Source organism: Cyprinodon tularosa, unplaced genomic scaffold (genome assembly GCF_016077235.1).
Source record: "Cyprinodon tularosa strain WSP-4 unplaced genomic scaffold, ASM1607723v1 ctg13, whole genome shotgun sequence".
Taxonomy (NCBI): Eukaryota; Metazoa; Chordata; class Actinopteri; order Cyprinodontiformes; family Cyprinodontidae; genus Cyprinodon; species Cyprinodon tularosa.
In genome coordinates, this window is record NW_024038114.1 from 874,036 (window position 1) to 895,618 (window position 21,583).

Below are 21,583 nucleotides of genomic sequence, written 5' to 3' on the forward strand. Positions count from 1 at the left end.
ATAAGCAAATAAGCTAAAAATATATATTCTCAGTCTTAAATACTTTATCAAGGCATTAAAACAAGGATTAAAACAATCATAGAATAAAAATAAAACGAAGTTTTATTGACATTGCAGTCAAACTCTGTTTTATTACATAAAGAGCAACTTACAGGCTGCTAACATCAGCTAACACTAAATAACTTTTGTCTCTAGTGGAGCTTTAGGTATAACTAGTATTTCTAAACAAAAGTATGTTACAATTTACAATAATATGACATTTTTAATACAATACATTTTGAAAACAAATATTATAAAGATGATATAAGATCTATTTGTCTTTGCCTGCCTTTATAGGACCACTGCTGAAAGTAAAAACTCAAATTTCTGCTTAAAGGTATAGTGGAGGATTTTCGTGAATTTTTGAAAGTTTCACCGTCTCCACTACCTGCTCCTGAGAGGGAATGCCTATTAAAAGGGAGCATGCATGAACCCATTTCTCTACGAGGAGGTGCAGGGACGCAACGATAAGACGGTCGCTTGTATGGATCTCATCTCACCCATATTTATAGATAAAAAGCTTCCCTGCAAATAAGACTACTGGTATGTGTGTGTTTGCTGCATTGGAAGTTTGGACATGTTTGCGGGGTAAATAAAGATCTGTGGCCACCGTATAACTACTAACGCTGCAAATTACATAATAGATAAACTTAAATTCCCTGTGAAGTTACAATATAGAGGTAGATAACTTTTACTAGCGGTGATGAAATTCTCCAAATAGCATGCCAAACTTTACATGTCAAGCACAAATTTGCAACCAAGGCATCAGTGGGAAACCCCATCTGTGCTTTCAGTTCATGCCATTGCATAAAAAAAAAATCTAAATTCTTTATTGCTTTCAGTCTTGAGGTTCCACCAAATAAAGAAAACAAAGAAAAACAGCATCTCTTGTCTCGCTATATTTATTTACATGTGCTTTAAAAATAAATAAAATCAATTAATTAACTGCATATAGATGACTGTACATTTTTTCTCCTATATTTTCTAGATTCATAAGGTGGAAGGACTCATGGAGTCAAATTGGTATGTGAAACTTAAACAGGTGTTGCATGAACTGAGCTTAAGAAATTCTGGAATTGCTATTTTTGCATATACCTATGCCATCAGGGAAGAAAAACATGAATTGTGTATCATTCAGTATATTTGGGTAGGCTGATTAACTCAAATGTAGTTTCAGCAATGTTATGTGCTCAAAATATGCTTATAGCTGTGCTATTATGCAGTAAGCACTTAGCATGATGGGTGCATCGTCTTCTGCACGAGGAGGAGGGGTAATCTGGACTAATCCAACCAGAATACCTTCTGCTTTTGCTTCAAAGTCTAATCTTCATGCTCACAAGCAAATATAACCTTTTTATTTTAAATAAACCTCATTAATCAGCGATTTTCTTAGGGCTGCATAGTTGTTTGGACCCAGTCCAGTCAGTTCATTTCATAATGTGTGTGTGGAATTGCTCTTACTCTCAATTTATCGTCATGGCCACGAGTTCTGCCATTGAATTTATGGAGTTTGATCTCAACAAAAGTTTAAGTGATCCCTGCTAATAATCATTTCAGACTTTTTTTTTCCTGCCCAATTTATTCCGCAAAGGTGATGTTTCCTTGGTGTCCTTCTATTTGGACACAAATTAACTGAGCGGTTGTAGTTTCAGCAATCTCTGTGAATTCTCTTTAGTTGATGCAAGCAAAGAGCTCTCATCTGAATCAGGCATACTTCCTTTGAGCAACCACAGGACGTGCCTTCTGACATGGTTGGTGGGGAAAGGAGAAGCAACTAACTGCATCACTTAGATGCCCGGAACTAGATGCCAACTGAAACATAGTGATCGCTGCAGTAGAAAAGAATAGAACAGAATCCCTTTGTTGATCCCACAGAGGCAATTGAATAGGCTAAGAGTAAGCATAAATAGATACAGACGATGCAATAAGCGAACAACAGATCTGATGACAATATTATGATAATGGACATAGGAAATACTCTGATATTCTCATTAGATATTTGTTATAAAACCGCTCAGAATCAGTAATGCATTGGGGACAAAGGTTCCTCTGCTTCTCTGGGTTTTACAAGCCGGTAGTGAAGCCTGCAGCCATATTGCAACTTCTAAACCCTGTAAACAAAGCTTACGCTTAACCATTTAGAATAAGAGAGCTATACTCTGCTGCTCATACAAAATGCCCAGGTGGGGAACAGAAACATCAGTAATCTTTGAACACACTTTTACAATATGATGAAGGCAGTTACTATTCCACAAGGTGGTAGAGTTGAACCAACACCATATGGAGAAATATAATACATTTTCAATAAGGTATAGCCTGTCTGTAAAATGCTTTTGGAGAAGAAAAATGACTACAACTTCTGGGAAGATACATTATAATTTTATGATGAGAAATACTTGACTATGCATTTACTTATTCCATTTGGTGACTTATTTTTTGGTCTAAATTGTAACGTATAAATATAGCTGTATTTTTTAAATACCCATATCTAATAAAAAAAAACAGGAATATTAAGTACTCAAAAAGTCAAGACACAATTTAAAGCATGAAATTTTGTATTTATTTAGCCTTTCTATGCAGCAGATGATCGGTTTTTTTCAATCACTTCTGGCCATGATTTATCTCTTTACCGATTGGTGAAGTGACTTGTCAATCCTAGCTAATTCTATTTTCTATTGGTGCATACGCCTGGAACCCCACCCCCGCGTACCTGTCGATCTCTGAAAGGCCACAAGTGCTCCCGGATGCTCCGCCCACCTCATCCCTCCCGCCTCTTCCCACCGGCGTTCAGTCGTGAAGCGGATTGAACGAGCGGCTCTTCCTCTGTGGCGCAGGACTATGCGGGCAGGGACATAAGGGCTGCGATTTCAGCTGAAAATACGTTCAAACACACACCGGGAGAGCTGCAGAGAGAGGAACCTCCAGCGGGGAAGACCGGGGAGAGTTTACAGCGGGTACGGAGCGGAGGGAGACTCGGGAGCACGGCAGGAGGAGGAGGAGGAGGAGAAGTGGGGGGACGGACGCTGTCTGTCTGAATCCGACCGAAATACCACGCAGAAATGGCGGAGCACCACGCAGCCAGCGACGGCAAGCACAAAGCGTCCAGTAATTCCGGGAGCTCGGTCCACGGGAACAGCCGAGCGGGCGCTGGAGGCGGAGGAGCAGGGGGCAAAGGAGGCCTCTCTGGCGGGCTGACACAGCCGGCCGGGTGGCAGTCTCTACTCTCCTTCAGTATTCTGTTTCTGGCCTGCCTCGCTGGATTCAGCTCCAGACTTTTCGCTGTGATCCGCTTCGAGAGCATCATCCACGAGTTTGATCCATGGTAAGTAAAGCTGTTCGGAGCGGTTTGCAAATGACAGCAAGCCAATAAAGATGTTTAGATCGAGACAGTTTTTTATTTAAACATAAAAAAGTTTTTCCTGAATTTCCCCCACGAGGGACTCCAAATGCTTCTATTCACTTATATTCCTAAAAATGGCGCATATTTGCGCAACTTACTCAAAACAGGAATAAGTTTTTTTTGGACTTCATATTTCTCTTGGTGAACCGTGAATGGAATTTCTGCATCTTTGCACAATGACAATAGTGATCTGAGGAGTGCAGAGCGGAATATCCGTGGGACCTTGACAGTTATGGTGTTGAACCGTGGAACCGGACTGGTCTGACTGCATCTTCTGCTGGTTGTGCAACTGTGGTTGTTGACCGCAGGCTGCTGTTTGCGTGCGTGGAGCCTTTAAACTGCAGGTCAAACTTTGTTTTAGGCTGGAAGATTCGAGCCTCACCTGTTCCACCAGAGCCACGTTTGCAGATCAATCCAAACTTCATTAAATAAGGTCGATGTGGTTGATCTGGTGCTGCTTTACTGCAGGAATATGGTTTGAATGAAGCTCTGTGGAGGACTAAAAGTGCCAAAAATGATGTGGATGAATAAATTGATTGTAAAGACAGTTAATGTAAGGAGGGATGGGGGGATTAAATAAAAAAAGCTTGTTTAATCTTTTGACAGCTGCAACAATTGGGTATAATTTCATTTATTTTGCATTCTGCAAGCCTTACATGCTTTTTTACATCATTAAAGGGGTTTAAATCATTTATGTGGCTTGATAAATAAATGAGATAAGCTGTGCAGTAACTAATCGTCAGTAGTTGCGTTTATATTGGCCGGCAAATTGCGCATATTGCAATTACGGATTTAAATTTGCTAAATGGGTACGCGTCAAATTCGAAAAATATTCACATTTTTCATTATAAAGTTTTCGTGCTTCTATTTTTTTTCTTTTTTATGGGGGGGCTTATAGAAAGTTTTCTTTATTTTTTTATCTGCAACTGGTCCTGACTACGCTTTAAAACGAAGACTAGACATATTTGGACGATGATGGGGCCCATTAGAGCAGTGTGTTTATTTCATAATTCACACTGTTGGTTTAAAAAATGATCGCAAAAACACACTTTTATTATTATATGAGTAATTATACTTTTATATTATCTCTGTTATTTAATGAAAATACAACAATAGAAAACAGTTTCATAGTCGAAATGAGCCGAATATCAACTTAGTTTTCTGTTGTTGTCAACCTTATAAAATAAAACCACTATGCTGCTTTATAAACTGATCCCATGTCAAACATTTAGCTATTACAATTATTGGCCTATTAAACTTTGAAATTGGAATGTGTATTTTTATATAGAGCTTAGATTATTATATTTATAGGAACGATCGTCCTTCATTTTTTTGGCACTCTTGGGCCTCCATATTTCAGCTGCTGCAGGTAATCACTGCAGGCAGTCAACATGGAATCCAACTGATCCGGTCTGGTATGTCTGTCATCAAAATGCAGGATTATTCCCTGTTGGAACTGTGTCACATGGGCTGGTGGGGAGGAGCGGACAGCCAGCCGGGATGCGCCGCCACTCCCTCGCTGTTTTCCTATACTGTGTGGCGTTCAGCCAGGCTCCATGGCTGATGCATTCATTTATTAATTTTCAAGGACATGGGGCTCCATCTCATTCAGGGTGACGCTTACCTTTTCAATTACGTTGATAACTTGATTGCTCTTTATAAGGCCAAGGTTTAAAGCCAGGAGAGTGTTCTGCACGGTTCAGGTGATCTTGAAGGAAATGTGCAGAGCTGACCTTTTCTTTAATCACGGGTGGTCTCGTGTGTCACGTTCGTTAGTATTCATTAGCACATACGTACCTGCGATGCTTCCCCCCCACCCCTCTGTGCTTTACTGTAGCATTGTGTGCTGCCTGGCTTCAGTTGTGAGGCTGTAAAGAGGCACCGGTTTCCACAGTTACAGAACAGTGCAGCTTCTTGGCAACTTGTCACAGAAAGAGGAGCAAAGATCGTCTTTGATACTCAAAAGTTTAAAAGGCCTTGCAGCTGTGAAAAGTCTTGATCTGTTTTTCTCAAGATTTTCTTTCCACCCCCCCAAAAAATACTAAGCAGTGCTTTTTTCCCCCCAAGTGCAATAAAGACAGTTTTCAATTATTTCACAATGTGCAAGGAAGGGTTTGTTTGTGTACTTTTTTTTTTTTTTTTACAGTTTTGCTAAGTTTATATAAAAATGCATGCTGCTGTTCTGCTTTTGCACCATTCCTGATCCAGTGCACCAGTGACACTAATGAAGGATCCAATGACACTAAAGCTAAAGAGTAGAAAGAGAGCAAGGATATATCTTTACAGAATCCTGTCACTATTAGTGAGCCCTTGTTTGAAGTGCATGGTATTCCATTTATTTGATCTTGAAGGAAAATGATATGTGGTCTCAAGCATTTTTCATTAAGAAAGAAATCTTGTAGCGCTGTGTGTCTAGAGATTGAACCTTTTGTATTTTTTGCTTTGCTAGATAAACTGAGATTAGTCAGGGTGATGGAGAGGGTCTGTGAAAAGCCTTTTTTAAACCTTGCTTGAGAATCTTGGTCAGATTTAGGACTTTGACCGGATTATTCCAACATTTGGCTCCACGCCATTCTGTTGTAGCTCTGGCTGAACTTGTAGGATCATAGTTCACAAACATATAAGCTTGACATTTTCAATCGGCACAGAAATTATGAAACCCTTTGTATTTTTCTTTTATTTAAATCCTATCACATTATATCACAGTTTATTGTTATACAATAAAAAAATATGATGGAGTTTAAGGGTTGTGATTATTTTTCCAAGCTACCATAGCTTCCTACTGTTAAATCTGAAAACAAGTGATCCGCTCTGATGGTTTTCTCCCAACCTCTACGTGAAGCGTTACCTTGAGTGGTGCCTTAAACCACCATCTAAAATTCCTAGTTCGTTTTTTATTCCATCTTTATTTCATGATGCACTTCTCTCCATGCTGTTAGTTTTTTCTAGACCTAAAAAAAAAGGTTTTGTCAGCTCTATCTATAAATCATACTTTGTTTCTTTACTAGATTCTGTTTTACTGGTTAATTTCTGACCTTTCTGACAGCAAAAAAGTCAAATGTTTGATTTTGCACCATCTGTCTAACAGACTCGGTTGGTGTTGTTGTTGTCTTTTCTCTCGCTATCTGCCGCCCAGCTTCACATTGAACAAGCCAGCAATTTCTGGAATTATGATTGAATTTAGAAGCTTGAAAAATGTCAGGGGTGTTCTGAAACATGTAAACAACGCAAGCAATGCTAATTCTGTCAAATACTGCTTAATGAGTTTCACTAGTTTTCATTCAGCTCTGATATTTTTCATTCCAGCCATAGTTTTTTTTTTTAATGCTCTTTATTGTTGAAGGAGATCCTTTGCAGTCTTGTCCTTGTCAAAAAATCCAACTTTCTTAACGCGGCTCTAGATTGTTAGTCCTCTGAAGCATTGAGTTGGTGGTTACAGTGTATTGTGTGAAGATATTTCAGTTCTTAACAACATAAGTACAAGTAGCAGGTATGGGTATTCACTCTACATGCTAAAAGGGAGGGAAAGAAGAAAAAAATAAAGGTGCATCATCCTGGTTGCATAGGTTTAATGCCTTAAACATAATGGCTTTGAAAAAACAAAACACTTTTAATTGTTTTCCTTTTTTTATTTTCTTCTGTTCACACCAACTACAGTGAATCTGATTGACCTGAAATGATGTTCTGCTGTCCTTGAACAGTCCTCCTGATAGTTGGAGTTTTTCCAGCCTTTAGCATTTCCATGTCAAAGAGAGACGCATCCAAAGGATCTTGGTGTACAAAAGGAATCCGTCAGCAGTGTACGAATAATTTGGCCGCATCAAGTTTACACAATGGCACAGTGATGACATGCATGATTAAATGTAGCTGTGGGACGACATCAAACCTCTAAAATATAACTATTTTCTAAACTTAATGGACAAGAAAGGATAGAGAGTGTAAAGAGATGTGACAGGAGCTGAAACTTTTTAAGTATGGGTTTAGGTCTGTGAGAAAAATCTCCTGTATTCCTTCTGTACCTGAAGCCGTCAAGTTTAGAGAAGATTGTTCCAAAGGAGAATAGTCTGGCTGATTGTTCTTCAATGCTTAAAACCCCCAACAATGAATGTGCCAACAGTAAAGCATGGTGGTGGCTGCTCATTGTTCAGTGGTTGCTCTTTGTCCATCCTTTGGTTTTGCCTGAAAAAACATTGTCCACTAGAAAGACAAAAGGGAAAACATTTTAAACAACTTCCTGCCAAGTGAAGATGTGGGATGCTGATGGACTCATAGCAATGAACATGAAGCTCCGAGAATAAACCACAAGCTGCTTCAGAACAAGTTTTTGCTCCAGTTTTAAGTTGAAAGGGATTTCAGTATGAGGCAGAAAGATTTCCGTCTTTGCATTACAAAATGTGGCCCCGTTAACTTCCAATGACCACTCTAATATGAGATATTTCATGATTTACTGGATCGCTCACCTTATTGGTCAAATGTTTCATCCGGTCCTGAAAAGTAAACGGAAAGGAGCACTGTATGCGAACCTGCAGAGCATTGATAAACATTTTAGGTTTCTTCTGATAAATGATGTCTCTGTTTATAGATTTCATTGCTCTCTAAAGGGAGCCCCACTCACAGATTTCATCATATTGCTAAGAAAATATATTTTTTACATGCTATACATCTGCTTGATAGCCTTTCTCCTAAGCCTTGTGGACATGAGCTCCTCCTCTTCACTCGTTTATCATGCTGTGAGAGCGCATCTGCAGCAGAAAGCCTCTCACTGTGAAGTGCATGTGGGGGGGAAAAAACAAATGGTGGAAAAGGTCTGTAGGTAATTGCAGGAGTATTCTTCTGAATGTCCTTTGTGTTCATGTGTGACAAGAGCCTCCAGAGCTTGTTACATGCTTTTTAATACCGCAGTACAGGGTTATCACAGCCAGGCAGGTGTTCTTCAGTTAATGTGATACCCATTGGGAAGCTTTCAATGGGAGGCTGATGAAAGTTTTTTTTCTCCCGTAAAATTTAAGCACTTATTGACTTCAATTGACCATATTGTGAATGAGTGGATTTTTTTTAATTAGAGTAAAGTTGTATTGTTTTTATGGGAACATGATTTCTTTCAAGTTTAATTCCGAATAACATAAATAAAAAATTAAAAAATAATTTTGACTCTGGAATCATAATTCATTTGGAAAGGCTGAGATAAAAAGAAACTTGTTTTCACATGACTGCTCCCATGACTAAGCTGTTCTGGCTTCACACAATTACACTCAGACATCAATGAATAGACACATTGTACCAGAGATGCACCAGTCAGCATGTTGTTATGGGTTTGTGGTTCTTTCATCACCCAAAATCAGTAAGGAGATTATTTATTTTAGGGAGGATAAATTAATCGATTATTGAAAAAATCGTCAAATCATTTAGTAATCGTTAGCTGGAGTATGGAGGCTGTTAGACATGCCTTTAGCTGATAGAGCAACCCACTTAGAGCAATAATTATATAAAAATTGTAAAAATATACAAAGATTTTGCATTTAAGATGAGGGGGAAAAAGTTTTCGTCTAAGTGTGCTCTATCTAAAACTCCTCATGTGGAAAAGTTTTAGTTTCACCTTTTTAATCTAGTTTAATCTTGTAAAGTCTGGCTGTTAAATGAATCTACAGGTTAATCGATTTGTAAAATGATCTTTAGTTGCAGACCCAACTTATTCATCTATTTTTTTTTTCTTCAGTTCTAGTTTCCTGGTTTTCTATGTTGGGTGCAGAGGCGGGTCACCCTGCATACAGCAGACCATTGATCCCCAAAGTTGGGGTCGTTCATTAACCAGTTTCTGCTCGATGAATGACCACACCACAGAAATGAAACAGAACTATAACCATTGATGTTAAAGTGCATAAAGATATAAAGGTATCACTTAAAAATGAACAAAAATCAGCTACTTTGATTTTTGATCTTGTTTGTAATATGATTACATCCGTGGTTATTCGATTTTTGTAAAAATGTTAATAGTTTGAGTCGTTAGTGGACTCTGGTAGGTTTTTTGTTTGGGTCAGAGGCTGACAAGTTATATAACCTCTGTGCCAGAGATATAATTTCACCCACTGAACTATCGTTATACATCTATGACAATGTAAATTCGGTTTTGCATTCCATGACCCCTTTAAATATTCGGTAAAATGGCTTCTCAAGTAGTTAATGTTTGATCATAGCAGCTAATTTTAGTAAGAAGTATAACCAAAAAGTCAATGTTATGGTCAAATATTTAAACAAGATGACCCCAATTCCAGTTTTTCTACATTCAAGTGATAAAACCAGTCCTGAAAATAGGTAATGTATATTTGTTTTAACAGAAAGTCCTTTCAGTGACAATATCTAGTGTTTACAGTAAATTCACAACCAAATGGTCCAATGGGATCATTGAAAGACGCATAACATTAATTAACAAGGTTTTTGTATGAACCAGAAGTCTCAGTTTAACATCAACTGTGTTTCTCTAGTGCCTCTTTGATTAAAAAATGCATTTTTTTTATTTATTTTTTTTAGGATTCTTTTATTAAGTTTGAATAACTTAACGCTTTTTGATTTTTACCCATTAGTCTTATGGATCACTCTAGTCAAGATAAAGGTTTGAAATTTCACTGATTACAGTCTTGAAGGCTTACATTACAGTTGGTGGTAGGCCTACCTGGATAAACCCGGTGGCTTTCACTGATCAGATCATTAAAAATGAATGAAATAAACATTGTTTGGTCTTTTCGTCAATGCCATTTTTAAAAAAAGTAACAGAAGCTGTATATGAGATTGATCACTTATTAAGTTAAAGTTAAAATGTTAAGATTGAGAAGGTTTATTGTGTGTTCCTGATTTCAATTTAAATAAGAGGTCTGCTTTTGATCATTTCATTTGATCTATTTTTAAGGAGCCTTAAACCTAAAGTGCTAAAGGGTGTTTGGATGGTGGTACCTTCGATTTAAAAAAATAAATAAATAAATAAATGATTAAAGGCTGAAGAAAAAAATCATAGTTCATGCTCTTGCTTCATGTGTTTATAGATTAAAAAAGTCTTTTTAGTTTTGATGCATTTCACAGATAAAAAAACAAAATCTGGTCTATCAATAATTGGAGCTAATCAACAAGCATATTTGATCATGATCGAGTCAGGTGAGTGCACCTCCAATCTAAAGCATTGTGAAGGGGGGAGCATCCTCTATCGATGTTGATAGATAAACTCCATTCTGTGGCTTTATTAAACAGCTTTTGGCATTGTATCAAATGAGCTAGATGTAGTGCAGTTTATTTATACGATCCAATTAGAGCAGCAGTTATTGTGCTCATATTTATCTTGCAGCACAGACAGAGCTTTTGGTGAACTACATTCTAGCAGAGCTGTTGCTCAGCCATTATTTCCTAAAAGCATATTCGTAATATTTTAAACACTGCGTGCAAATATAGGTTAAGTTGGGTTTACTAAAGTGCTCATGTAATTAGTAGGTAATGAGCCTTACTGGGCTGTTGTCTGCAACGTTTGCTGCCTGAATGCAAAGCCAAGCGGTTTGCCTTATGATTGTTTACAATAACAACCCCATCAATTTCAAATGATTGCCAGGGAGTTTTATCATTTCGAATCCCACCTTTTCTTCAAAGATGGATGCTTATTAAGCAGTAAAATTCAGCTTCCACGGTAGAAAGATAATCTCTGACTGAAACTGGACAAAGGTATCTGCAAGGAATGAATTCATTTTAAACTGATAAAGATTTACAGAAATTGGAGCATGTTTTTTTAATGGACACGCATATAAGAGATCAATACCACCCAGCTTTTATCTCAGTTAGTCTGGGATAGTGTTAACGTGTAATTTTACTTTGAATCACTGCAACTTGAATAAAACGGATGGCAAAATATACATTCTTTATTAAATTATTAAAAAAATGGATCTGGGTGCAGCTCTGGTTGAAGAGGCTGCTTAACTAATGTATAAGCCTGCCAAGTTTCAAGTGTGGGTGTAGTTATATGAGGTTAAGCTAAGGGCAAGCAAGATTGTTGTCCTTTCACCATCTGCTCCTGTAGTATCAACCAGCTGCACACTTCCTCACTATACGACATTGTTTGAAGCCCCAAAGCTATTGGAACGCTGCCTAAATAGGTCTCCAACAAAAAAGGTGGTATTCCTCTTCTTGTTTCAGCTTTTCAACTTCCCTCGCCGCCGTCTGTCATTCGATCTTTGTTTCAGATTTATTATTTTTTTAAGATTAAAAACAGCTTACCGGTACTTGAAACACAGAGCAAAGCTGAAACTTTCTGTAAACCCACTTACGGTACCAATCGATAAGTAATAGCTTTAGTACACCTTTTTTTGCTAATTAAGGAGGTATTATAAAATGAAATGCTTTATTTCCTCCAAATTGGCCTAAATAAAAGCAAAGCAGGATTTCTTTACCCACTCTGGCACATTTAGTCCCAGGAATCTGCATGACGAACGCACGGTTGAGATCAAAACAAGTTAGAAAGCCAAATTTGAAGGTTCACACATTTCTCTGGTGCTGCCTTAACACCTAGAATATCAGCAGTTTTACAGAATTTATGTCCAATCCTACGGTTTCATGAAACACTTTGATATCAGTTCACGCCTTTGCAAGGATTTCGCAGCGTCTCTTACAGGCGTAATGAATTATTCTTTGCTGCAGAAAATTGCTAAGTGCTGTGAAAAGAAAATCTCCTTGCACGAAATATTGCATCTCAGCTTTTTTCTTCTTTTTTTTTCAAAAGCCCAACACAATTAGTGGGAGTAGTATACTCCTTCTTTCCACATTTTATTTTTCATTTGAGATGTTTTTTTTTCTTTCTTAATTTTCTCAAAGCAGTGTGAATTATCCTCAGAATGGCTGTAAAACTGTGAAACATTCTCTGCTCAGTACAGGAGAATACAGTTAATCTCCCCAACTAGCTTGATTTTGATCATGTAAAACCTTTTGTCAAATTATAGCTTAAAATTTAGGGCCATCTGCCTAGAAAAGCTTGTATTTACTTTTTGCCCCTAAATCTTTTCTGATATGCTGCTCAGAAAATGAGTTTTTGATTCTTTTGCTTAGCGATGTAATTAAAGATTAAACTAATTAAGGTTCCAGAAAGCATTTGTGATATTGCACAATTAATCTCTCTATTGGCAGTAGAAATAACCCAGATGTTCTCTGTAATGTACAAACTTATGTTTTCCCAGGTGTTGTTTTAATAAGTTAAAATAAGAATCTTATTAAAATAGTCTGTATTGCAGCAGTGATTTCTGAGATTATGTTAAAGGCGTTATGTCTGAACTCTGAAGAAAAGGAAAAAAAACATGCTCCCTTTTAAGAAAATGTTGTGAATTTGTATTGATTTTATTATTGCATTATAAATTGTAACTAAAAAAAGGAATTAAAATTTTTAAATCTCGTCACAAGGCCCACGGTGGAACAGAATGACACGTTTTTAAGTTTTCACTTAAAACTTTTTAGTTAAGTTTAACTGAGTCACCTTAAAACTCACCTCTGCGAAAAACAATAGTATTTGTATGCTGGCATGTGTGTTTAAGTGTTCAACGCTGGAGCTCAGAAATCTGAACTATTGTAGCTTCAATCAATCAGAAAAGCTAATCCAAGAGTTTTCTGAGACAGACAATGCATGCAAGCTGTGATCACTTCTGCAGAGCTGTCAGTGTTAGGGTTGTCACGATTCTAAAATTTTCAACTCGATACCGATACTAAGGAAAATATTCGATACTAGATACCATTTTCGATATCACAAGGATAAAATTTTAACAGAAATATTTTGATTAATAATTAAAATACAATAAATAAATAAATACAATAAACAATAAGAACAACAATTGAGGTTGTTTGCTGTGCACAGTATTTAGTAAGCTTGATAAAAACATTTAAAAAATTAAAATTAAGTTTTCCTTACTTGGCTATGCTTTGCACACATAACAATGACACTAGCCAAACCAGTTAAGAAACAAAAATAATTCTCAGCAGCTGCAACTGTTACAAAAAAGTCTGAAACTGAAAAGTGCACAGAATTATTCAATCACAGTGTTCAGAAAGTGCATTTTCCTCTATTCTGCACTTCAGATGAATGACTGTTTAGGTGCGACTGGTACTCGATACTTTTGAAAATGAGTATTGTATCCGGATACAACATTTCAGTATCGATACTTTTTTGAGTATCGATACTTTTGACAACCCTAGTCAGTGTAATTTGAACAATGTGTCTATATACAGGGGGTTAAACTAGACAGGTTTTCAAAACCTAGGAAAATAGATTTTAATTTACAAGGAAAAGGTCGGTATTGGTCCATTAACGAATGTTCCCACTGAACTTTGGCAAAACTGTTGTAAAATATTACATCATTATTCTGCTAAACTGGCAGCACAGATGACGTTTTAAGGTGGACTTTCTCGCTCAAAAACACATTTCTTCCCCCAACTCATCAGAGCGAATAACGCCAAAGCCATTTCCTAGATTGCAGCGACGGAACAGATCAGCTGAACAAATGGAGTGTCGAAGCATCATGACCCTAACCTGACAACAGCCAGATGCATGTCTCACTCCGCCTAGCTCCGCTCACATACATCTGGGAACCCGCCATAGGAATTGCCTTTACTGAAGGCTGGGCCTTATCAAAACTACTTGCATATGATTGGATAAGCCACTTGTCTGTCATCTTTATTGACGTGCTATTTCAACCACTCACACCGAAGCTAACCCGTGACGCTGTGAGAGGAGGAGCCATTTGGTAGATCAAGCTCTTGCCAAATCCGGTCGGGAGAAGGGCGAAAACATCGTTTCCACCAACAAAAGCCTTCAAAGCCGTTCTCTGATGTTCTTTTAATTAAACAATATCAGATAGATTGGACAACACAGAAGAAATAGCAGCATCAATGCTAACGCTTGCTTCCTGCATGCGAGCCGCCATTGTTGTTGGAATCTCACGGTCGCTTCTCCACTCCAGGACACACCCACCCTGCGTCCTGATTGGACAGACCATAAATTCGGTTGGGGAAATCACTTTCAATGAGCGGGTTCCCAGATGTATGTGAGTGGAGCTTGGCGGAGCGAGACATGCATCTGGCTGTTGTCAGGTTATCATGACCCCGTTTGCCCCAGGTTTCAGGTTTTGGCGTTAAGCGTCCCAGAATGCGTTTGGTTTGAAGGAACACTTGTGTGTTTCCTCGCTGACTGCTGGGGAACAGCTCTTGCACAAATCCGGTAGGAAAAGGAACAGATGAGATAAATCTAAGGCAGCTTCAAGAGGTCAAGAGAAAGCTGGTGAATGAAAGAGTTGCTGGTTACCAGGGCGTCTGCCAGTAGCGTGCTCGTTAATCATAGAATGATGGGTAAAGCCACAGAGTTGCTTTGAAGCTATTATAGCTTTTCTTTTGGGCAAAGCCAGTTTGGACAATCGCATGTATTTTATAGGAAGGAATCAGTGCAGTGGCTTATTGTCGTGCTGAGTTACTTGCTGCTCTTCCTTGTCTGACTTTTGCTCTCTGCTTTCACCTCATCCGGGAGGCTTCATGTGAATCCTCTGCTTGCTCTAGAGTCTGGAGAGTGTAGTGAGAGTGCAGTGTGCTGCATGTGTGAAACGCAGAGCTGATCCAGGATTCATGGCTTCACATGCAGATCAGTCTCTATTACAGGAAGACGTATGCGGCCAGAGGAAGCAGTCTCAAAGATTCGGGATTCAATTTAATCAGTATTTGGCCTTAGTGATCAAGGTTTTCCACTCCCCTTTGTATCGGGAGTTAACAGCCTTAAGCTGGCTACTTTTACATGACTGAATCATCATTCATGACCTCCCTTTTGAGGTTATCCTCTTTGCTATGGATAATGTGACCAAGGTTGTGAATTGAGCTTCTCAGGAAACCGAGTAGCTTTTCAGAACCTACGCTACAGAAGTGAGAGGCATGGCCGGATTCACTCAGGCCGAACTGAAGAGGATGCCCCAGTTTTTAGAACGGAGTCTGTCTTCTTGATGTTTTTTTTTTTTCTGTCTTCTAAAAGCCTCTGCTACATTGTCATGCAACATGACCTGCATGTCTGCTAACTCCGGCTCCAGTCATCGTTGCCATGGCTTGCATTTGAAACTTCATCAGCTCTGCTTTTCTAAGCCAAACATTAAGCTTCATTGAGCTGAAATAAATGGAAATTTTTAGGTCTACTAAGGAGGTTTTACTTCATAATCTAAGATGGTAAAATGATGCATATGGGTTGGGAAATATAGTAAAATGTTGTAATTTCCTTGTGTTTGACTTTTGTTCATAGAGCACACATAAATGTCAGTATGTTTTTATAATGGAATTAAATATATTCTTTCTGCTGTGTAGGGATAAGTGGGCATCAAAGGCAAAAAAAATAAGTCCATCCAACAGGTCAAATATGTAATTTCCATGCATTGAGTTCAAATTTTAATGCTCTACCAAATGTGGCATCCAATTATCTCTTTTGTTGTGCTTGTTATACAGTGCAGCTCTGCCACATGTTTGATCATTTCTCTGTAGAATTCATTAAAGTATAGAACTACACCAAAAATAACTTTATCCATTACTTAACTGCATGGGTTGGAAATGCTAAATGGATATTCATAGTTGTACATTTCTGACCACAACCTTTGAAGTTGCTGGTCTGACATGTATTTAAATGGAGAAAGCGGTTACATTTTACTAAGGCATGGTAGTTAAAATGTTTCTGTATAGGTTTACATTTTGGTAGAGCTGTTGAAGATGTTTGATCTTATTTTTTTCCCCCCTATGATATCCCTACCGCTAAAGAGTTTTGACATTATGTTGCATTAAACCTGTGTTGCAGTTCATGCGCCCTTAACCTTTGCATTCCACATTTTTGTAAAGAATCCCTGTACAGGAGGCTTTTATCTCCACAAATCTGTTTTTTGTTTTGTTTTGTTTTTTCTTTTCACATCTGCACCCCACTCTCATGCTGTTAACAGAGCATGTGATGGAAGAAGCAGCGACCTCAGTGCTGAACTAAAGAAGAGAAACGTTCTTTGTCAGGCATACGATTGAAAGCCCTTTCTGAAAGAAAGGACTTCATATAGTCAATGATATAAAGAGAAATTCCTCCCAAAATAAAAGTAGGAATATCTTGGAAAATGTTTTAACCTGTGGTTGCAGGAGCTGGGGCAGGGGATCAGGATTAGCTGGCTTATTTGGCATCTCTAACACAAGAGCAGGTCTTAGTTGGCCCAGAAATGGAAAAACCACAACGGCGAGATAAATGCATCCCCCCGGTTCCTTGTCCACAAATAAAACTCTGTCCAACATCTGTGTGTTGCCATGCAGAGTGCAAGATGAAACGGCTGGTTGAAGCGGCTATTGTCAAGCTGTTTGTTCTGCGCCGTCACGGCTGTTGTGATGCGATTGTTGTTCCGTGACCGTCCAGCCTGCAGAACCCATCCGGCAGGCGGAGCAGAGTCTCTGCTCATCCGATGCAAGACTGTAATTGCAGGCATTTGTTTTTATGCCTTTGCGAGCCAACGTCTTCTACCTTTTCTTCCCTCTGCAGTAATTGTTCAGTGCAAGTTTGTCTTAATTAGGTTTTTACGCCTCAAAATACCTCTAAAACCAAGCTGAGCTTTTATGTTTTTGAAACCTTCATTTAAAATCGATTGAAGAGCATCTGAAATGGATGTGCAGGATAGAAGGTAGTAAGCGTAGGCATGAAATATCCTCCATTTACTGTAGCTCATTATTGGTCAGGCAGTCCTTAATTATTTATTCAGTCTCTCTTCTTTCCCTCCCACTTTGCTTTGATTTTTGTTAAAGTGGTCCTGCTATGCCCTCTGTGTGGTCTAAGGGGAGGCATGGGGTGGAGGACAACAAGGAGGATCTGTGCTTTATGCATCCTTGTCCTCTTTACCGACAGAAGTCGGCATGCAGCTCTGAGGATGAGCACACCTGCATACAGAGAGGAGAAAAAAGGAGCAGTGAGAGAAACAGTGACGGGGAGGGAGAAAAGACAGGCCTGCCTGCCAAGTGTTCAAACTGAGGAAGGTTTTGGTGGGGAGGCCAAAGAGATTGCTTTGTTCTTAAAGCCTCCTCATCAGTTTTTGTTCATATGTACGACAGTATTGGTGCCTTACTGTTGACGTGGAAAGAGGACAGGGGCTTTGTCACTTTCTGCCTCAGGTTATTCTGAATGTGTTCTGTAGCTGATAGGTTGCTTACTGCAGAGCCTGTTTAATAAGATCAGCCGCTTAAGGCATCTCTGAAGACTTACTGAATAGTTGAAACGGCTTTGCTCAGCTTATTCTTAAGTAATTTTCTCCTTTCAGTCTAATCCCTCTAACATTTTGCAGAAACTTAGTTGAAACTGGCAGAGGAACTAGGTAGGTGGCTGTGCACCAACTCAGATTTATATCAAGGATGGAAGTGGTTTTAAATGTGGTACGGTCACATCCTGGACACGAGAGGCTGGAACCCTCAACGTTTATGCTCAAATGTCTTTTTACTTCTGTATACAAACTCAAAAGTTACGGTGAGCTTTTGTATTTATGGAGGCCGTACTTGTAAAACCTCCATTTGTAGAACCACAGCTGCTACTCCTCAAATGTGTGACCCACGGTTTTTTGCAGATGTGGCAGGCAGATTTATGCTCATTCAGTGCAAAATGGTTCAAGCTCAGTCAGATTAGTTTAGTACCTTTAAAGATAGATATTCCTGTCTTCCTTCAGATGTCCAATTGGATTTAGGCTGCGTGGCTAAGGTCATTGCTCAGATAGAAGATGAAACGTTGCTCCGGTCTTTTGCTCCATTCATCCCAGCCGCATATCTGAATTAACATAGACCTCATGTCCAAATATGTAATATTAGTACACAGTTCTAATTAGGGCTGCAACTAACGATTATTTTGCATTTCAATTAATCCATCGATTTTGATATTTTCAATCAATCTATTAATAATCGGATAGACAAAGATTCCTTAAGGAAGTTTTTTTTTTTTTTTACAAAATTGAAGCAGGTGAAACTAGAACTTTTCCACTTCCAATGCAAAATGTTTTTTTTTTTTTTTTTTTTTTTTATATTACATATATAATTATATATAATTACTGCTCTGGGTTGCTCTGTCAGCTAAAGGCATGTTTTACAGTCTCTATACTCCATTTAATGATTAATCGATTACTAAATTAGTTGACGATTATTTCAATAATCGATTGTGATGTATTAGAAGCAATTAATCATATTGATTGTTTCAGCCCTAGTTTTAATACATTGCACTCAGGATTTAATGGTCTACTTGATATCGGATCTAATGAGCTTTTTATTTTAACACATCCTGCTTCACATTATGCAGAACTGGTCTGCTGTTGAGATCTTCCTTGGTCGCTCATCTTTATGCTCTTTGATCACTAATGTGCTTTAAAAATGTTGCCACCTTTACAGAAATGTGTATTATTAAAATAAATGAGGTCATGGAGCTGGTGACTGATTTTCTGTAGCTGCCACTGCAAATAGAACACAAATATTTGGTTATTACGATCTTCCTGTATTAAATTCCCAGCTACCTGGTTAGTTGATTGGTGTGTGCCATGTGGTTTTAATATTTCAGTTCTCTCATGCTTTTGCATTGCAAGCTTCTCATTGCTTTTATTCTCTTAGATTAACTTCCCTTCTTTCTTGGATAAATGTCTGATTGCAATGGGCATATATGATTTTTGGAACTCCAGTTCATGCAGCACTTTGTCTCCATGCCAGCTTCATCCTGCAGAGATGCTACTCACCCCTGAGTTGAGAGGCATAATGCATCAGTAGCAGGTTGACAGGTGTTCAATTTGCCAAACACAAAAGGCAGAAGAGAAATGACAATGCACGCCCTAAAGTGACTCTTAAATCCCTATTGGATATAAAATGTCTGTGTTGTGGCCTGAAGATGAAGAACGAGGATGAAATCTACACAGGAAGAAGATGTAAACTCCACAGTGAGCCTTCAGGCAACATTTAAATCAGAAACCCTGTGTTTGAGGCGGCCATGTTTCCAGTAATGCGCACTAACCTGCAATATATAAGTAATTAGATTCTAAGAATTTTAACACGGTTGGAGCCTTTTATCACAAAGAAAAAAACAAAACAAATTGATCAAAGCTGGGGACATCTCTCTTCTTTATATTTAATAATAGCATAAAAAAACGCAGCGGTTTAAAATGAATATTAAAAAGGAAGAAAAAGCCATACATTAAGACTTTTTGTTTCCCAATAACACTTCATCAGGTAGACTGAAAGCTCTCTTTAATTGGATATCTCCATATAAAACACAACTGCAAATCATATATTATATAAATTATATATCGGGTACAATCTAATGTTATTAATGAAGCATTTGATAAACTTTATTCGTCGAGAGGGTTTTTACCTACAATAAAACTTGAGAGAAACCACAAACTTCCAGCAGATTGAAGTCTAATAAACAAAATAAGAAGGTACATCTCACTAGTGATGGTTTGGTCACTTTTTTATGAACACGGCTGCCTCTCTTTTCATGGCATCGATCAAACAGGAAGTGCCTTTTCCGTGCAAAGGCTTTTTTTTTTAAGATGTGAACAGTTTCTCCTGCATCTGAAAGATCAGCAGGATGGCAACCGGCGGGAAGGCCGTTTTTAAAGCTTGATTTTGGGGATTTTTTTTTAAGATGACAAATTGAACAATGAAAACTTTTCTGAAGCACTTGACACTCCCGCTAACCATATTTTTTACGGTATATATTTTTTTTTTTTAACAATTCAGGAGAAATATTAACTGTGGTACTGGATGTTTTTCAGCGCATAATTATCCTGTCTCATAGCTGGATCCCATTTAGTTATTTTTCTCCTCTGCTACAGATTTGTCCACTGTTGGGCTGCTGGTTTTCACCCAGCCATACTTGGAGGATAACTTTATTATCCCGACCTCGCCACCGGCATGCTCACCTGGCGTGACATTACAGATCATCGCTATCTGGGGCCGTGGCTTTGTTTCAGGTCACGACAGCAGCTGACAGGGAGGCAAGGACAAAAACAGCCCATGGTCTCTTCCTGTTGGGGCAGAGCACAGGCTGAACGGAGGAGCAGTCGATGGGATGTGAGGGTGAACGAGGGCTCAGGGCAGAGGATGAGAAACGGCAGATGGACGAAAGGAGGGCAGATAGGACACGGCGACAGCTGGAATAGGTTGTCAAATCTGTGAGTGGTTGCTGAAAACGAGCCAGTCAGGAGGTTTTTATATCAGAGGGGTTATCAAGTTGACCAGCTGGCAGGTAGCCTGGCAATAAAATGAGATGGGAGGGCTTGAAGCTGGAAAAAAGGCTGAAATTCACTGATGTTGAGGCCAGACTGGAGAGTTGTAGCTTATATTTCTACATGCTTGGCTTGCAGTTGAATTCAGATCTGTCGAATGGAAAATGCATAGGCCAGCCTCGTGATTTTACCAAGTAGAGCGTTCAGTTTTAATACATATAATTCCTCAGAAGGCTTAACCAATAAAAAGCTTTTTCAGTGTAGGGCTTTTTCAAAGTAGGGTAAATAAACTAGATTAGAGTACGTTCAAAGCAATTTAATTCAATTAGCTTGGATATACCTGCTGTTGCTACTTTTAATCGTGTCTTTCCTCTATTTAAGAAAAAAAGCATCAACACTGAAAGATGTTTCCTGACTTGCATTTCCACCAAGAGAGTACATTTCTGGAATCTCCACATGATGTATCGGGATGTCTCAAATGTGCATTGGAGGAATCTGACATGGAAAATAATCACCTGTAACAGCTATTCAAGACAAGGATTAGCCTCTTAAATCGCTCTCTGATTAGAGATTAAGGTCCAACAGGCTTGACTTTAGGATAGACCCTCAGAATCTGTTTGGATTAAGGGCTCCCTAGGAAGTTTAGGGCGAGTTAAGCATTAGATTTGCATATTAATAAAAGAAGATGGACCATACCAACATGGAGAAAAGAAATTGTAATAAAGCCTCTCCTGGAACACCAGGAATTTTCCTCTCCAAGCGCAGTATCCACCTGCTCTGTTGATCCACTCTGTCTTTCCGCTCTACATGCAAACTGACTTTCTAAGCTGGAATTCCAAATGCAAATCATGTGGAAATACTGGACACACGTTCATAATGGCAGCATTTTAGACTCCAT

At 38.6% G+C, this 21,583-nt stretch overlaps 1 protein-coding gene across 1 annotated transcript in view; it reads left to right on the top strand.

The window, feature by feature from the left end:
- Positions 1–2,804: 2,804 nt before the first annotated feature.
- Positions 2,805–21,583, top strand: part of stt3b (STT3 oligosaccharyltransferase complex catalytic subunit B) — a 117,934-nt gene continuing 99,155 nt past the window's right edge. The window contains exon 1 of the mRNA XM_038277021.1: positions 2,805–3,361. Within this exon, the coding sequence (XP_038132949.1) occupies positions 3,099–3,361 (263 nt within the window). The 5' untranslated portion in view covers positions 2,805–3,098. The remainder of the gene's footprint in view (positions 3,362–21,583) is intronic.